This window comes from Xiphias gladius, chromosome 8 (assembly GCF_016859285.1).
Source record: "Xiphias gladius isolate SHS-SW01 ecotype Sanya breed wild chromosome 8, ASM1685928v1, whole genome shotgun sequence".
Taxonomy (NCBI): domain Eukaryota; kingdom Metazoa; phylum Chordata; class Actinopteri; order Istiophoriformes; family Xiphiidae; genus Xiphias; species Xiphias gladius.
In genome coordinates, this window is record NC_053407.1 from 21,374,883 (window position 1) to 21,394,219 (window position 19,337).

Below are 19,337 nucleotides of genomic sequence, written 5' to 3' on the forward strand. Positions count from 1 at the left end.
GCGAAGCTCTCCACTTCCCTTAATAGCTGAATATCAGAGATACCTCAGAGCCCACTGTAACCATTCGGTGGTGAGCTGGTTTGCTGAGGCAGAGTGGAGGTGAATTGAAAGGTCTGCAGTGAGAGGCTGTGGGTTAGGTTTCTCTGAGGTTATGGTCATTCTCCCCTGGGAAAGTGGTTAGGCCTGGCTGTTTACTTTGGAGTAACCCTGCCCCTCCCCTTATACTGTACACTCTTCGGTTGGTAACCCATGATTACCTCCACTGGTGCACACCTGTCATTTTTGACCTCCTCATGATTGATTTATTCATAGACTTCATTTAGAAACTGCTGCTAAAATCAGTTGAAGTCAATTAAAAATTACTTTTTTTTTTTTTTTAACATGTATGCTCTTTGTTATATGTTGGTTTGGATGCTGCATGGGCGCCACCTTCTTGTCACAGCAGGTGTGTGCGAAGGGTTGGGGGGAGGGAGAGAGGCGAGGGCTGGGAGGTTAGGGAGGGTGTTAGTACTGGACTTAATGGGTAAAGGCTAAGGTAGTGCCTGCATCTTCACCCAAAGAGGAGTTGGACTTTCTCTCTGTGCCTCTCTCAGACAGACTCACACAGGCTCGCTCACAGTGCTGGACTGAAAAACCCTCTCAGCTCTGCTCTCGGCTCCGGCCACCAGAGAAGATGCTTCGGCGTTCCTCTTCATGAGATTACTGCAGGACTGAGTGGAGTGGCAGCTCTGCAGCTGATGGGCTGCTGCTGCCCTTTCTATCTTTATCTCTCTTTTAATTGGGACGCTGGGGAGAAATAAATAGCTCAACACACACTGTTGGGAGGCAAATGAATTGAGCAGACTGAAGGGGGATTTCCCCAGGCTGCCTTCACACCAATGGATCTGGATGCAACTTTGGAACTGGCCAAATTGGATTTGGCAGAATAATTTTTCTTGTTGGTTTGTAAATTAATTTTTGCAACAAGATCATCTCTAAAGAGCTTGCAGACCGATCTTTTTGTGGATTTTCACTGTAAAAATTTACATCATGTAAGTCCAAGTTTCTTCTTAACTTTGATAAACTATTTTTTTGGCCCAAGTAATGCCACCTGGCATTACCGACATGGGAACAGTCATTTATCTAATAGTGACATAAACTAGTAGATAGCAGATAAACAATTTTGTATTAATTCATGAAAAAAAGTTATGCTTTTGAAGTGACTGATATAATATTTCCTGTGTTATTCAGAACTTTGGCTTAAGGATGTGCTCTATAGTCATGCTTCATCAGTGGAGTCTGGCTGTGTTCTTGCTGTGCTCCCCAGTGACTCTTGATGGGAGACCAGTTGATGCACTTAGTAGCAGAACGTGAGTTATTTTTTACATTCATTTTGAAAGAATAGAAAAATAAATAAATGTTACGCAATATGGAACTTTATAAATTGAGAACTAGTTAATAATTAAACATGGTGAAGCAAAATATTGCTGTTTCCTGATTTCGAAAACACAACCACAGTTTACCTGTACAGATTAAAGTAAGGTACAGGAGGTTTTCTCTATTTCAGCTCTGGCTTTTTTGAGGTCTTGAGCTCACACTAGTGATGGCTCTCAGACACTTGTTTATGCTGCCACCTACTGTACTGAGGTTTCATGGAGCCTGAGTTTGAATTTCGGCTGCCGGCACTTCTAAAACTGTTCCGAACATAAACTCAATGCCACAGTATCATATGATTAAATTGCATCAAATTGCAACAAGGGAAAAAATGAAAAAGATAATTATGAGGCTTTGTTGGGGCTAACTCAGAACTGAGAATTTGCTTGATTGTTTCACTGGCAAACTAAGAGAAATCAGACTGAGCAACAGAAATTAAAACAAGTTTCTAACAGACTAAGAAAAAAGTGAACCATGAACTGTAACTGCTCTTATTAAGGGGTGCTTGTATCTAAGCTCAAAAGAAGCTTTCTGTTTTCCGTACATGTTGATCTGACTCTGTCTCACTGTTTTGCTTTAAGGAGGAGGTCAGTGAGCCACGCCCAGCTGATGCATGACAAGGGCCGCTCCTTGCAGGAGTTCAAACGTCGCATGTGGCTGCAGGAGCTGCTGGAGGAGGTGCACACAGCCGATGAGCGAGCGCCACCCCTGCAGAGTGGAACCCCGAGCCAAACCTTCAGTGGGAATGCTCTACACCAGAAGCCCCCAGGGGCCACCAAAAACCTCCCTGACAGATTCAGGCTGGACAGAGAGGGCCCTAACCTGCCCCAGGAGACCAACAAGTCTCTGGCTTATAAGGACCAGCCACTTAAAGTGGCCACCAAGAGGAAAAAAAAGGTGAGGTTAGGCCGGCGTAGAGAGAATGACAAGAAGCGGAGGCGGGCACGGTCTATCACAATGAAGGAGCCATAAAGGACGCGGCACCCTGGCTGAGAGACTCCCACTAGCCTGTATATGGGACTGCACTAAGACACTGACACAGTTCCAGCTAGACCGAGGTCTGACGGACTTGAACCACGGTTGACTCAGTCACAGTCATATCCAAGGGCCCGGGGCTGTGCTTGTATGATAACATTTTGCTAATTGTGTATTGTTGTGTTTTAAAAAAAATCTCGTACTTCCTGGAGGTTCATCATAACATCTTCTTAGGTCCATATTTATTTGGAAACTCTTCACGCCTCTGTAACCCCCATTCAATTCAAAACAATGTGTATGTTATCATCTCTAAACAGTGTGCACAAGTAGAACATCGGTGGAAGTATTTATTGCCTGAATATAATGTAACTTCACAAAAATTGGGATGCTGAGTGGTCTACTTTTGTTTGGCTCTATACGTGTTGACTATCGTGGACTTACAGTTACAGACAAACTGTTCAATTAATACATCTGTTCGAACTGTTCTGCCATAATTTATTTCACTTTGAAAGTGTATATTTATTTTGTGAATGTATCATGGTGCTGCTGACTAAATTCCATAATGCACTTTAGTTATATCCTGTAAATGTTCTTTTGTGGTTGAGTTTTAATTTGATGTTTCTTTTGATGGTCCTGCTTTCCTTTCCCACCTTAGATCCCTCATGGACTTGTAACTTATTGGATGCTTCATCAAACCCACTCTCATCATCTTACATTATAGTTTATTTTTATAGAACAAGCCCGAGTCACGGGCTGTCAGCCTCATTTGATGTTCTTCACTTGCACTGAGAACATACTGTACATGTTTCCAGTTAATCAAACATTAAAAATGTAGCCATTAGAAAAATTTGTTTCATGGCGTCTTTGTTCACCAGTCATATCTAGCTACACTGTGCCATTTATACTACGTAGCTCAGCTGGTAAAGAAGATCGATCATTAATGGTAGGGCTGATGGTTCAACCGCCGGCTCCTGCTGTCCAGATGTCATACTGTCCTTAAACAAGACACTGAACCACAATAAGTGTTAGACAAAAGCATCTGTCAATTGAATTTAATTGTCATAATTTATCATTTATGACAAGTCCAAAACTTGTTTGCCCCATGAGTGCATACATGTACATTGTGAGCCCTGGTGGTCTCAGGTGTACCTGAACCTCTCAGCCCTCTTTGAGCCAAAGAAGTAGTTTGGTAAAAAACTGAATACTAGTTCTCTGTTTGTTCTTAATGTGTATGAAGTGATGTACTACAGCACAATAGAGTGATTGCAAAGCAGATAAATATGCAATATAGTCATCTCTTTTATATCTAAAATCTGAAGATGATATGGAACGGACTTGGATTGAAAATAAGAGCCCAAGGTGATCTCTTCAAATTGCTTGTTTTGTCTAGTTAACGGTCCAAAACCCGAACACGTTCAGTTTACTATCATAAAAAAGACAAAACTAGAATTACGGCCTTGCGGCTTTATGCCCCCGACGACCAGTCAAGCAGGAGATCTCTACAATCACCACAGAGTCAAGGTGGGCATCCAAGATTATGTCAACAATTCAGTATCTGACCAAATGGGAAATATGGTCACAATCTCTCTTCTGTTTCTGAGTTATGGTGTCGAATAATTGCCAGAAAAGTGTATTTACAGAACATTATGATATCAAAGTGAAGTTGACCTTTGACCTTTTGGACATAAAATGCCATCACTTCATCATTTTACCCCATTGGCCTTTTTTGTGAAATTTTGTCATAATTAGCAAATAAATTCTTGAGTTATGGCCAAAAAACTTGTTTTGTCAGGTCACAGTGACATTAACCCTCGACCACCAGATTCTAATCAGTTCATCCTTGCATCGAAGTTGAACATCCGTGCCAAATTTGAAGAAATTCGCTCAAGGCTTACTGAGATACTGTGTTCACGGGAATGGGATGGAGGGGCACACGGCCAGATGGATGGACCACCCGAAAAATTATGCCTCCAGCCACGGCTGTCGAGGCATAAAAAGAAGCAACTACTCACATTTGACAAGCCAGAATCAGCAACTGTTTGGCAGTTTTTCTTGAAAAGTGATTTTTAAAAAGATAATCAAAATAGTGGACAATTATTTTTTGTTGCTCAACTAATTGTTTAGTCAACTAATGATTTCAGGTTTATCATGCAAAAAGCAATACAACAACGACTATATAGCAGATTAATCTGCTATATAGTCAGTTACCGTTTTCTTCCCTAAAGCCTTAAGTTGGATAAGGAGTAGACCTGTATGCATACTACCAGCCCCAATGAAGAACCAAATGGGCTAAACATGGGAAAAGGTAGAAAAAGGGCAACAGGGTGATGTAATGGCCATGGTCCTGATGGTAAGTATCTGTCCTACTGAAGTGTCTTTGAGCAAGTCATTGACTGCCTTTCAGTGTTTGTGGTACTGGTTCGTAGCTTTTATCATGACCTTTAACCTTTCTATAGAGGAGGGGTTCTCTGCTGAGAGAAAAAAATAAGTATAAGATTTAGGTCAAAATAGGTTTTTAAAATTTACTGTAAAAGGTAATGGGTTGAAACAAAAGCAAAAAAACAACGTTTTGTGTTGACCTTTCAGCACGAACAGAACGCAGTGAAGCTGTTAATGTCCCACTTGAGAACATGTGGCATTTTTAACAGCCTCTAACTGAACGGCAGAGAAACTGGTAATGGAGGGGATAGCAAATGCATGTGTCAGCTATATCCTGTGCTAAGAGCAGTAGTGTACACCATAGGCCATTAGCTGACACAGAGTCATAAATGCTGTGGAAAGCCTGATAAAGCTGCCGTCAGGAGCCTGCAGCTCGCGCCGAAGAAATCAATCAAACAATGGAGAGAGACATTAATATCTTCAGAGAAGGGGAGGAACACAGAACATAATCAGTGGACTGGACTTTTCTTCAGTGGAGGCTGCCCATTTAATGGTGGTTAGAGGTGTTGATTTTTAAATATAATTTATACAGTATGAATGAAATTCCAAAAAAATCCATGGGGTGGGGGGGGTAGGGGGTTTACAATGACTGTAAAAAGGTCAGGGAAGGTCAGTACAGGTTTTGACAAACAGCAACACAGCCTCAGCCGGAGAAGTATTGCTAAACTTCACAGAAGTTAGAACAACATGTTCAACCAAAGTTGAAAATGTCAGATGTAGCTGTTCCTAAAAATAACAGCTACTCAAAAACTAAAGGTACACATACATCCTCTAACAATAATAAAAAAACAGGCATGTATATTCCGTCAGTGATTTCTCAGCAGCTGGTCAGAGGCGGTTTCTCTTTAAACCTAGTCAACCAGAATCAATTTGACCCAAGTGATGTTTGTCTTTCTTCCCTCCACATTCAGCAGTCACACTTTGTAATGAGTCCTGAGAGGTTGCCGCCTCTCCCTTCTTCAGTCCAGTTTAACAGGATGGACACCAGTAAAAGAGAATACTCCAGTTTACATGATGAGGACAGTTCACTCACAAACATGATCTACTCTATACTGCTCTGAGGAAAGACTACGGTGAGTTTGTCGGAATGATGAATCTGGCACCTTTTTAAAATGCTATGCTAAACTGTATTAAGACAAGAGAGCTAAAAGCAGCTGTCAGTTAGGTCTCAGAATATTAATCAAAAGATATTTTTGTTCCTGAGCAGACAGCATATTGTTGCGTAAAAACTCTGTGCCTTATATTTTGGTGATCTTGTGTTTTAACATTAACAATATGAAATGTAACTTACCTCTTCCACTAGGAGTAACGATTATGTTCATTTTTGTGATTAATTTGCTGATTATTTTCCTCAATTAATCTGTTGTTTCGTCTGAAAATTTGCAAAAAATGCCCATTATGTTCAGCCACAGCCCAAGGCGATGTCTCCAAATTTCTTTTCCAACAATCCACAACCCAAAGTCATCAAGTTTACTATCATACACTTCAAAGAAAAGCATCAATATTATCTAATTTGAAAAGCTGCAACCAGCAAAAGTTTGGAATTTTTGCTGTAAAAATGACAATTACAAACAAACAATTGATTACAAATATAACTGTATAGTTATCTTCTGTTTGACTAATCCAAAACATAAATGAATAATATATTTTTTTATTTTTTTATTTAAAAGTTCATGTCAAGCCGGTGATAATATGGCTGTTCCCAATACGTATGGGCTGATCTTTGCCTGTACCTGTGGAGTGATCCTGGGCATTGGACTCTGCGCCAATCTGCTGGTGTTCTCTCTGTTTGCAAAGTACAACACATTGCGTAAGAACTGCCTTGACATCTTGCTACTCAGCATGACTCTGGCCGACTTCCTCACCCTCCTGCTCATCCCCTTCACCCTGCACTCTGCCGTCAGCCACTCCTGGCCTCTGGGCGACACCTCCTGCAAGGTCTACCAGTTCCTGCTGGCCTTTAGCCTGGCAGCCAGCACCTATTCACTGTGTGCTGTGTCCATGACCCGGGCCATGATCATCACCAACCCGTACCAGCCGCCAACCATGGACCTGGTCATCCTTATGTTTGCTCTGGTCTGGGCCCTCAGCTTCTTCATCAGCCTGCCGCTGCGAATGTTTGCCAACAAGGAGAGCGTGGGCCCGAGCCTGGCAAACTTCACCTTCTGCCTTCCAACCATTCATGAGCACCACTACCAAGTGGTCCTAAGCCAGTTTGTACTTTACTACTTTGTTCCAATGCTGGTCATCGCCTTCAACTATGTCCGTCTGGCTCTTTTTCTCCACAAGAGCCCCGTAATGTCGGTGTCCAGTGCCAGGAACACCCGCCGAGCCTCCGTCATGGTATTCTTGGCTGCTGCTACCTTTTCAGTGTGCTGGCTGCCTGGTTATGTGCTGGAGCTGTGTGTGTACCTGGGGCTGTATCACCATGGACAGGCTTGGGAGATGTTCTACTTTATCTGTACTGTGCTCCAATACCTGCACCCCTGTGTCAACCCTGTGCTCTATGTGTTGCTCTCTAAGCGCTATCGCCACAGGAGGGCAGCCTGGCTCTTCAGCTGTAACAGGAACAGAGTGCAGCCGCAGGTCATCAGTGTCACCACAGACAGCTTTTAAATTCATTTGTTTTTGCACAAGGCAATGAGTTGGTAACAGGCAGGTTTTTAACATCTATTGTTTAAACAAATCAAATACTTTTGTGGACAATAAAATGGATGTTTTCTGTGATTATTTTCATATTTCCCTTCCATATTTGAGGTATAAATGTACAAATACGCAGACATGAAAAGTAATAGTTAGGGATTATTTTTTTCAGGCTTGCCTACAATCAAATTTACTCAAGACATCCACTATCCGCTACAAAAAGCAGCAGGAATCATCAAAATTTCTCTATCTGTGATTATTTTCCAGGTACACTGTGATGCAGATTGATCACCTTATAAATGCTGTGGTTTTCTGTCTTTTTAAAAGTAATTAGAGGCTTGATTCAATTTCAGGGCAGCATATTGATGAAATTTACACTAAGGTTGCACAAGTCTTATTGCTTTGTTTCTTTTCATTGCCCCGGATGTGTCTGTCACTTAAATTAGTAACAAAAAGCCTTGTGAAACATTTTGCGTAGCATTTGTATGCCTCTTGCTTTTTAGGCTTCTGAGACAATTGTGGGTTAATAACTTAACTAACACTAAAAACAAAGATTATTGCAATGAAATTACTTGTTATATTGTAATAATTTCGAATAAGAGTGTGTTGTTAGAATGAGAAAAATAGCTCATAATGCAACAAAATATTCGTTATACTGAGACACTGAGATGTTTTATTAATTTATTTTTTCGCACTTTCCATATGTTTGCATTTGTAGTGAGTGTATAAGATAGTGATACTGGATTAGTTTAGTTTTGGTAAATTATGTTTTTTTGTTTTCCCTTTGGGTTGTGTTTATAGTCACAAACTATGTTAGGTTCTGGTAAGTAGGCACGGTGGGCAGCGTGTTTGTCTCTTCACAAGTGGCATTGAGACAAAATAATGGACATTTACTCTATAGAACAGGATAGCAGGTCTTACTATACTAAAGACATGGGCCTACTGACATGTTCCTACTCCAGAGCACAGGTGGTCTCCATTTCCTTCATTTCTATTTCACGCCAGCAGTAGATTTTAAAAACATAGACGTGCTATTTAAACACTCTGTAGAGCTGTGTTGCAGCATCCATCATATTTTAAAATTTGAGCACAACAAGCTGTAAAAAAAAAAAAAATGCTCATGAAAAAATAAACTTTCACAGGGCAGTTATTCTTCCAAGATGCAACAAATCATTCAGTAAGTTTTGTTACCTTGGCAGATGATGGTCGTAAAATATGAGCTATATGATCCACTAGTGTTACATTGCATAACTAGTAATGAAAAACCACGGGGTAAGCAGTAACCTTTCATCTTTATGCAGTTTAATTGAGACATGAAAGGGGACGACTCCATAACTCCGCCAAAATATGACACTGGACAGAATGAAAAGATCCTGATCTCGAACCATGTGATTACTATTGCTTCAGTGCAAGTTTCATTGTATTATTACAAGGTTTATAAATTAATCAGATCACTAAATATCTACTACAAAAGTGGACACTAAATTGGTTGGTTTTTAATTATATTATCATTTGTGCCCGTACTAGATGCCATCCAGCAAAAATGTACATACATGTAAAGTAAAGAGGTGGTGAAGAACCATCAGACAAATTGATAATTGTAAAGCAGGAACTGTACCTGTAATGTGGGAGTCATAACTGTAATTCAGGACGTGAAATTGGGATTTTGTTCAGATATATTTTCCTAAATACAGTTGTACTGTCTTTGGGCTGTCCCTACTCACCTCTAATTACAGCTGTCATTGATTTTTTTTTTTTTAACTTAAATTTTCGTGCGGTTACAGTTATTTAGAGCTCGTTTTAGTTCAATACTTTTCCTGCTATGAATTATCAATTCATCAGTCAATTACTTTCTCACTTAATGAAGTAATCATTGCATCTATGAAATGCCAGAAGGTTGTACAAAATCATAATTTCTCACAATAACAGTTTCCAAAAGTTGAATGTGACATATTGACCAGCAGTCCAAAAACCAAAAGTTGAGACCAAGAAAAGCAGCAAATCCTCACGTTTATCATTTTTGCTTGAAAAATGACTTAAGCTATTAACTGATTAAACAGTTAATGATTTTTATGTTGATTGACAAATTAATTTATCAACAACATAACATCATCCAGTTAGCTGTTGACTGAGGGGTTAATCACATGCTTATTACACAATCAAATATTAGAAAACCCCCAGAAATGAAGGGTACATTACCAACAGTAAGTTTTTTAGGGATGACTGGTCCTTTAAAAATTACCTTAATCCCCCAGGATCTGTTGGCTGGAGCTGTTGGTGGATCAACAGTAACACCACCAACTTCATGCCATTCTTTGCTCACTATAGCAAAACACACCAGTGTCCCAACTTTTTTCCCAGGCCGCTATAGGCCTGAAGTATGGAGTGGTGAGGAGTAAGCAGGGGGCTGTGTAGCAAGTGTATAGTTATACAGAAAGCAAAGGGATTGGGAAAGGAAATAACAAGGCTGGCTGAGTTCTGGGGGCCGTTGCAGTAATAGGAGACAACCTGCCCCTCCCTGTGTCAGCTCACCCCCTGACTTTTGGCCTTCTCCTTAGTGTAAAGCAAGGGCAGCTGGCCTGATTCGTACAGAGCGGTCATCTGTAGCCCATCAGCGTGTCGGATATGGTAAAGCAATAAAGAACACGTGCTCAGGCTCTTCTATCCTTTAAGTAAAACTACTGAATGTACTTCAGAGTGTAGAGATTGTTGTTCAACCTCTGCGCAAAGCAAAATGATCCATAAACAATAAAAGCAAATATTAGTCTAGTAGTTCCAGCCCCTCAAATGTGAAGATTTTCTGGTTTTCCTTGGTCTTCAGTGACAGTAAATTGAACATCTTTTTGAGACTGTTGGTTGAACAAAACAAGAACTTTTAAGAGTTTGCCTTGGACACTGTGAACTAAATAATTGTTAGCTGCAGCCCTAATTTGTTTACAATAAATCCAAGATGGTTACAGGGCTGTGAATTTCCACCCCTATCAGATCACAGTTCATTTACTTTGAACTTTGCTCTCTCTGCCAAGTGCCTTTCCCTCACTGCCTGTGATCCTGTCATGCTCATCATGAGGGATTTCCTGCTTCTCATAGAAAATCCATCCAAGACGGGGGCTCTATTACGTATTAGTGCTTCCTGAAACTCAACTGAGAGTCTGATCAAATATGATGAGTATTAGCATTGGACAAGCTGACATTTATGTAAGTTTGACCATTTATTCTGCTTGACTCCACTGATAATCAGTTGATATTAAACTAATAATTATGTGATGTTTCTTGAGTGATGTACACCTCCACCATTACCTCAGGATGCTCTTACTAACATTTCCTCTTTCGCAGAACCACTGGTACTGAACTGATGTTTGATTTCTGCATCACTGCATCACTTATAACCATGGAAATAAAACAACTTTGCAGAAACTCAGACTTCTGGGTTTTCATTTCATCAATATTTTGTATGACTCTTGTTGTGATTAATGTGGAGGGAATTTCAGAGAAGTGATATACCATCTTTATGTTTGCATTAAACTATCAGAGCTTGCACATCCGCAAATTTCTTAGAGTCAGCATGTCCCTCGGGAGAGGTTTATTAAGTTGATACTACGTCAGTGTTTGCCAGCAATACTTTTGAGTCAGGAAACCCAGCAAAGCACACAATTAAACAATTTCTATAATGGTTCGAGGGCCTATTTCCAGAGCATCTACGCCTGAGCTCCTGCCAGAATGTAATTCAGTTACCCTGTCACTTAAAACTCCCTGGCCTGGTCACTACGCATTTACTACATGAAGCAGCCTTTCCCGACAGATCTAAATTTATGAAGATGATAGCCACCACCCTTTATTAGATATTAGATAAACAAGAGTGTACAATCTAGTATCTTCTCAATGAAGAGGGTAAATATTAGAGTTTTCCAGAGGCAATTTACAACTTTTTGTAAAAGTCTTGGTCCTTCTGGGGTGGAGACACAGAACACAACAGTAAATTTAATATCTTTGAGTTTTGGACTGTTGGTAAGACAAAACAAACAAACTGAAGACATGATCGTGTGCTTAGGGAAACTGTAAAAAATGAAAAATAATATTTAAAAGTAATAAATAATAAATAAAGAAAGAAAATAATTGTTTGTTGCATTCCAATTATTATTTAGAATACTTATTATTAATACTCACGCGCACACACACACACACACACACACACACACACATTTGAGTTTTTCAGCTGTTGGCTGACATTTACAAATCTGATTAATGCTCGAATAAAAATGAAAAAAAAAGCACAAACGTGTAGGGGCTAATCTGTCAAAAGTTTCTTGCCTTCTCAGATAAAAATTTCGTATATGAGCTAATGAACTACAAAGCAGATTACATTTAAAAGTACACTCATTGAGCACTTTATTAGGAACACCCATACACCTACTTATTCATGCAATTATCCAATCAGGCAATCATGTGCCAGCAGTGCTATAAATCAAATCTTGCAGATACAAGTCAGGAGCTTCAGTTAACGTTCACATCCAACATCTAAATGAGGAAAAAATGTGATCTCAGTGACTTTGACCGTGGCATGGTTGTTGGTGCCAGACAGGCTGGTTTGTGAGTGAGCGGCAGTTCTATAGATGGAGGCGCCTTGTGGGTGAGAGAGGTCAGAGGAGAATGGCCAGATGGGTTTGGACCTGACAAAAGGGCTACGGTAACTCAGATAACCACTCTTTACAACTGAGGTGAGCAGAAAAGCATCTCAGAATGCACAAGACATCCAACCTTGAGGCAGATGAGCTACAACAGCAGAAGACCACATCGGGTTCCACTCCTGTCAGCCAGGAACAGAAATCTGAGGCTGCAGTGGGGACAGGCTCACTAAAACTGGACAAATGTAGCCTGATCTGATGAATCTGGATTTCTACTGAGGCAGCAGATAGTAGGGTCAGAATCCGGTATCAACAGCATGAATCCATGGACTCAACTTGCCTTGTGTCAACAGTCCAGGCTGCTGGTGATGGTGTAATGGTGTGGGGAATGTTTTCTTTGGAAACTTTGGGCCCCGTAATACCAATCAATCATGGTGTGAATGCCTCAGCCTATGTGAGTATTATTGCTGACCATGTGCATCCTTTATGGCCACAATTTACCATCTTCTGATGGCTACTTCCAGCATAACAATGCACCATGTCTAGCAAAAGTCATTTCAAACTGGTTTCATGAACATGACAATGAGTTGGGTGGACTTCAACGGCCTCCCCAGTCACCAGATCTGAATCCAATAGATCACCTTAGGGATGCGGTAGAATGGGAGATTCTCAGCATGAATGTGCAGCTGACAAATCTGCAGAAATGATGTGATGCAATCATGTCAACGTGGACCAGAATCTCAAAGGATTGTTTCCAACACCTTATTGAATCCGTGCCACAAAGAACTGAGGCTGTTTGGAGCGCAAAGGGAGGAACTACCCAGTATTATTGCGGTGTTCCTAATAAAGCACTCAGTGAGTACATTTTACTCATTACAAGCAACCGCATCAGCAGTTGCACAGTAACGTTATGTTCATTCAAACCAGACTTTATGCCATCAGGATTTGTACTGGGCATTTAAAACAGTCAATGGTTAACCATTAAAACACCATGGGCCATCACCATGGAGACTGACTGAATATTCAGATTATCATTATTAAGAAAACAGCTACAACTCTGGGCTCTTCTAGTATGTTTTAGACACTTTTAGCTCTTTGTTTTGGTTCTTCGGTCTACCAGTAGACATACTGTACAGCTAAAGCCATTTAAGTTCAGTAAAGGTATGTGTATGCTACATTCTCAGTACAAACCCAAGCATCTGGAATGGTTTAAATACACAGACATTCTTCTCTGGATTTACTGAAAAACAAATGTAGAGATAAAAGGTGAGTGAAAATTGGACAATATTCATCAGATGGCCACATATATTAATCAAATAGGATTCTCATGTTGTCTAAGTTAGTCATGACAGGTTAGCCATTACAACTATAAGCTAATGGTAGTATACTTCCTGAATTACTCTACTTAAAAGTACAGTTTAGAAGTACGTGTACTTTACAAAAGTATTTCCATTTTCTACAACTTTATACTAAAATATTTCCTTTTTACTCCACTACATTTATGTAACTGATATAAATTTACAGATAAAGACTCTACATAAAAATATATGGTCAGCTCATAAAATAAAATGCAATCTTAAAATGTACACCTATGGTTCCCCATTTTTTTGGCTCATGACCTCCTACAAAAAGCAGTATCTGTTTGTTCAGTTTTCAAGACCTGAAGAGGTAAAACTTTTTTAGTATTTCACAAAGAATACAGAGCCATGTAGCAGGACTTTTTATCTTCTTTCATTCCTTATTAATCATAATAATCTCAAGACCCCTCAGATTTATCTGGTGACCCTTTGGAGGGGCCTGACCTCTAAGTTGGAAACCACTAGACTTTACTAGCTAAGTGTATTTAAGGTAGTTAAAGCCAACATACACATTGTTGTATCAATATTAAAAATCTAATAATGTCATATAAAATAATATATCATTGACACAGGACATTCTACTGCCAAACAAATACTTTTAGTTTAATACTTTGGCTACATTTTTCTGAAAATACTTCTGTACTTTTACTTAAGTAGCCTTTTGAATGCAGAAATTTTTCTTGTAATGGACTATTTGTACATATGTTGTACTTTTCCTCAAGTAACGGATCTGAATACTTCTCCAATCCCTGGCTAATGGCACTTTATCAGAGCTGTGTTTCAAATGGCAGCTCCCTAGTGGTCAAATATTGCTTGATAAAACTTAAAACTTTGATGCTTCCAGAGTAAATAAGTCATTTTAGGGGTTTATTCCGAAGACATTACTCGGCAATCCTGCTAAACCTTTATTTTATGGTAATATATACAGTAATTTGTGCAACAGTATTAATAATTAATACAATTATAATAGCAACCATTGCATCCATGTTGACCTACCTACATATTCCCTTTATATATGTGTGCTATTCTTTTAATTGCTTTGACAAAATGACCCTGTTACAGCAACATTCATTAACAAATGTATGTTTGTGAATTCCTAAGAGACCACATTCTTGACACACTCCACAAGTTAAGCAATGCACATAGCGGACAGAAAATAGTTGTGGCTACACACTGTTAGATCAGAGGGCTCTTGCCATGAGCTAATCATTCCATGTGCCGTATAGACAAGTGTTGAAGGAGCATTGACTGTTTATTTATAGGAGTCTCTTAGGTTCCACAGCAGAGGGTTGCTCTTTGAGTTGGATTCAATTACAGCTCAGCTGAAAGCTCAAAATACACATCTATACAGACAAAAACATGAGTATAAATTCTTAATATGGATCTATAGGCGTAGTTTATTGGGGTCTGTTTACAGTAGTGGAAGCAAACGATCTTTTCAGAGAAAATAGTTTGCAAATGAAATATTAAACATATTCAGGCTACATATCGAATATTTGTATAAACTTCTTATTTCTTCTCTTTGTATGTTGACTGAAATGTAGGCGACTTATGGAAAATAGCAGTTGCATGAAAATAGGTTGTGAATGGAGAAAAGTAATGTATATATAACATTTATGATGGCTACATTATCCTCCGTAGTAGTCAGCATGTGCTGTCATCATCTCAAAACCAGTTAACAGCGGCTGCATGAGGACTCCACGGATCCTCTGTGCTCAAAAACAAACTGTCATGTTAACTTTGCAGTGAGCTACACAACTGAAACACAACAAAATGAATAACTTCCCAGCAGCAGCAGTTGAGAATAAATAAACAGACATTAATTCAGAAAACAGGGTGAGAAATCAGCCCCCCTGCTTTGAATTGGCCTTGTTTGTGAACAGAGGAAGCATTGAAAGATTTATTAATGAGCAGGCACAAGTTGAATGATTTCAAGGAAGCTATGGATTGAGAAATGCTGTCAGACACATGGCAACAACTTGCAGTCCGGATGGTCAGCATTGGCCCCGGCCTGACCTAATATCACGGTTCAACAGTCTGTTTACGTTGTAGAGCTCACTGTAACATGTAGAGACATGGCAGGTGAGGTACAAAAAAGGAAAATGCTGGAGTTAACACTGAGTAAACTAAGCTTAAGAACAACTGAGGCCTTGTAAGTGACAGTGTAAATATGGCTTTTCCTATAAAGAAAATAATCAGAAAAAAAGAAAACCTGCACTTCCTTCAAATTATTCTTGAAATTATTTTTACAGGCAGAATGTTTTTTTTGAAGATTTGGCTGTAGAGTCTTCAACAACTTGACAACATTAGAAACCAGTCAGGATGTAAAGCATAGAAATCTTTCTGCAGAGCAAGAGTTACTGTGTGTGATGATGAAAGCATTAGTATCAGCAGAAATTGTAATAATAAACTCTCTAGCTGAACTTGCGTGTGGGACATTTAAAAGTCAGCAACATCGCCGGGTGGCTTTGGTCTTGATTGTTTTTGGTACAGATGGGTTGCTGAACAGGCTTTTTTTCAATCCAGCAAGGCCAGCAATCCAACTCAGGCCTTGTTAATGCGACCACTAGGGGAATTGGGAATAACTATGTCATGGTTTAGTATTTATACTGGGTGGTGTAGGAGTAATATTAACATATTATAACCAAGCATAGTACTTATTTGTGTGCAAGAATATGTTTTTGACTATGGCTCTGATTTTTCACTTAATAAAGTGCTTACCCAAAGCAGCATGAGGGAGTAGGGATTTTGCCTTAAACTAGCAATTATTTGAATTATTGATTAATCTCTTGATTATCATTTATTAATTCATTGATTAATTTTCTATAGAGAGACGAAGTTGATCCAGCAATGGAACAGAGCCTTTCTCAACTGTATGTCGTGTGGCTCACTTCATATTTTTACATAAGGATGGTAGTTCTTTGAAAAACAATTTAGTATTGCGGTTTATTCAATATTTATGTGTTTAAGCGACCTTTATTGAACACCATTTCCCGTAAGGCCTAGCTGTTAACGGGTTAAATGTCTCGGCTCGACAGAAGAGACGAGTCCATGAGCAAGTTGACGGGCCACGGCTAGGTCCGACATGTCTTTAATAACAACAGGACAAAGAGGACTGAATGCTATAAAAGTTTCTGGACTTCAGAGAACCAGGTGACTGAGTGCTGAAGTTATACCACTGGCTGTTGCTCTGTCAAAATGAATTGGTGTGAACAGTTTCTATTGTGTCTTCAGGGAGGCGTTCACAGGCAGTGTTGCTTACTTAGCACATTTGTCTGTAGATCTACCAACTTTTCTGACCCCTTTAGCTACTTTCTTTTTCACAAAAAGCACTTAGCAAAGACTCTAGCAACTTTTTGGACAAACCCTAGCGACTTTACCTAAAAGAGAGTTGCCAGTATTGCCCCGCAAGTATGAGGTCAGGCTTTCCCTCCGCATATGGTCTCATTCAATTTACGGCATGGCAGCCGACACAGATGTTAATGAGCTTCTAACTTTCTCTCTGAATGATCATTTTACTGGTAAGTGTAGCCAAAATCGCAGCACAGCCATTGTCTTTAACTTATGTGTGTGGTGATTTTGTCAGACAACGTTGTGGTTATAAAATCAGGATTTTAGCAGTGCAGAGCAGCAGCTTGGGAATGGCTTGGAAGTGACTGCTGGTTAACATGTAGTCTTGATGGGTCGCGTTTCAGTCACTATTTCATAGTTGTTCCCTTGTCTGACAGAGGACACAGAGAAACATGTATTTGAGAACAGCTTTATTGGGAATTTGGCTGTATTAAATTACTGTAAATGTGAGCACAGACAGCAGGAGAGAAGCAAACATATTAAGGGCGGTGGAGCCGTAAACTGGGTTTTGACCTAGTCTTGTTTTAGAAAGACCAGTGAAAGAAATGCAAAATGAGAGATTGCATTGAGTTACAGATGGTAGCCCGGATGAAACATCATGACTTTGACTCTCTAATAATAGTATAAAATGTCAGAAAATAGTGAAAAATGTCTACTTCCTAGAGCCCCAAGGCGACATCTTCAATTTGCTTTTTTTGTCCAGCCTACAGTTCAGTGATATAAAACAGAGAAAAGCAGCAAGTCCTCACGTTTGAGAAGGTGGAACCGCAGAATGTTCGACGTTTTTTTTTGACAGTTTCTTATAGATAGACTACTCAATTAATCAAATTCATCGTTTCAACTCTTGTAGGGATACTATAGATATATCAAACCCTGTGTATCGTTAAAGTTGTGTGAAAGTATTCTGGTTGAGAAAGAAGACAGCTCACACACATAAACTGATACTGATAGAGGTTAACCTGAACTCAGTCAGCCTGATGGTGGCTGTGCAACCAAATGCCAAAACAGTAGAGTCTGAGAGTAGAAGGATATAAACATAAAGTTACCAGTAAAAATTCAACTTTGAGATTTTTGAAGTCATCCTTGATTAACAACCCGCGTGTGGTCCTCCTGTGAGCTGATCTCCCTGCAATTGCTCATGGCCCGGATTTTGGACGACACCGTCTGCTAAAAAAGGGAAAGGCTTGATCAGGGAGTGAAATGATAATCCGAGGTAGGCAAGGGATGGTAGGTGATTCCAAGGAATCCTGCCCTCCGGATCTGGGGTATCCACTTCATCTCTCACTGCATGTCTTGTTACCTATCAGCAAAAACTTGAACATCAACTTCAGATGACAGCAGGCTAAAATTGGTGGCTATTAAAACCCAGGAACTGGCATGGAGCTTGGCTGGGGTATCCACTTTCACGAGTGGAAGCCCTGGGTTCAGACACCTCAGGGTGAGGAGACCGTATGCAGAGTGGGCAATGGGGACGACATAAACAAAGCTTAGGCACTATTAGGCAAAAACTTTCACACTATTAATCAGTTGCAGCTGCACACTCTCCTCACATCTCAGCCATATACACTGGCTGATGAGAGAGGATTAAAAGGCGGTGTAATCCACAGAAAGTTCATCCCACAGTATAAGACTTTGCCGCTGTTTTATTGACTCAGCATAGCCATTGTCACAAAAGCATAGATCTTATGGCGTCATTTGCAGGTCAAAAGATATCTAGGTTTCTACTAAAGTTGATATAAGGGCCTGTATTAGCTTACTACAGATATATTAATAATACTGAATATATCAGCTGATAAATAAAAGAAAGACTGCAGTAAAGAAATGCCAAAAAATTGTTTATTTTCCAACTGCAAAATGTCCTGCCTGCTACATATCAAGGTTTAAAAAAAAAACCAAAAACAAATGTAAGGACTCCTTTAAAAAATATTTGTCAAATGTTTATATCATTATCAGTGTCTATGTGAAAAACCAGGCTAAATGTGGTTGAGAACTGAATTTTTTTTAGATGTCTAGGTTATTTAAAACCATTGTTTCAACACTAGTTCAACTGCCTGCTACACATTGAAACAGCTCGTTGAAACCAGTTGTATGCAAACTATGTCTAAAAAGTGCCATTTATCATCTAAATTTAGCCCAGGTTCAATTCAGGATAAGCAATATTAATTAAAAAAACTTTATAATGACATACGTAATTTATTACAATATAGGTATACTGTATAGTTGATTAATCGGTAAGTCAGTCGACAGAAAATTAACTGGCAATTATTTTTGATAAGTGATTAATCATTTAGCTAATTTTTCAGGTAAAAATGTCAAACATTTGATGGTTCTAGCCTCTGAAAAGGGAGAATTTGCTATTTTTCCCCGGCCTATCAGTGTTGTAAATTGAATATATCTCTGTTTTGGACTGTTAATCAGACAAAACAAGACATTTGACACCATCAACAAGGATTTTTTTCGGATGTTTGGACGAGACTAATCTGCAGATGAATTGAATAAAAAAATAATCCTTAGTTGCAGCCCTATTTTAGCA

The 19,337-nt window shown here is 39.4% G+C and overlaps 2 protein-coding genes across 2 annotated transcripts; both read left to right on the forward strand.

Moving 5' to 3' along the window:
- Nucleotides 1–956: 956 nt before the first annotated feature.
- Nucleotides 957–3,128, forward strand: LOC120793431 (parathyroid hormone-related protein-like). The gene is made up of 3 exons (XM_040133529.1): nucleotides 957–1,031; nucleotides 1,231–1,349; nucleotides 1,995–3,128. The coding sequence occupies exons 2-3, from the start codon at nucleotides 1,246–1,248 to the stop codon at nucleotides 2,383–2,385; spliced, it is 495 nt and encodes a 164-aa protein (XP_039989463.1). The 5' UTR covers nucleotides 957–1,031; nucleotides 1,231–1,245; the 3' UTR covers nucleotides 2,386–3,128.
- Nucleotides 3,129–6,519: 3,391 nt separating this feature from the next.
- Nucleotides 6,520–7,443, forward strand: LOC120792888 (galanin receptor 2a). Its single transcript, XM_040132273.1, has one exon. It carries the CDS (start codon nucleotides 6,520–6,522, stop codon nucleotides 7,441–7,443), a length of 924 nt encoding a protein of 307 aa, XP_039988207.1.
- Nucleotides 7,444–19,337: the final 11,894 nt, after the last annotated feature.

Coding starts and splice junctions, on each gene's coding strand:
- LOC120793431 (XM_040133529.1), top strand. CDS start 1,246: ATGTGCTCTATAGTCATGCTTCATCAGTGGAGTCTGGCTGTGTTCTTG. Junction 1,350..1,994: donor GATGCACTTAGTAGCAGAAC/GTGAGTTATTTT, acceptor TTTTGCTTTAAG/GAGGAGGTCAGTGAGCCACG.
- LOC120792888 (XM_040132273.1), top strand. CDS start 6,520: ATGGCTGTTCCCAATACGTATGGGCTGATCTTTGCCTGTACCTGTGGA.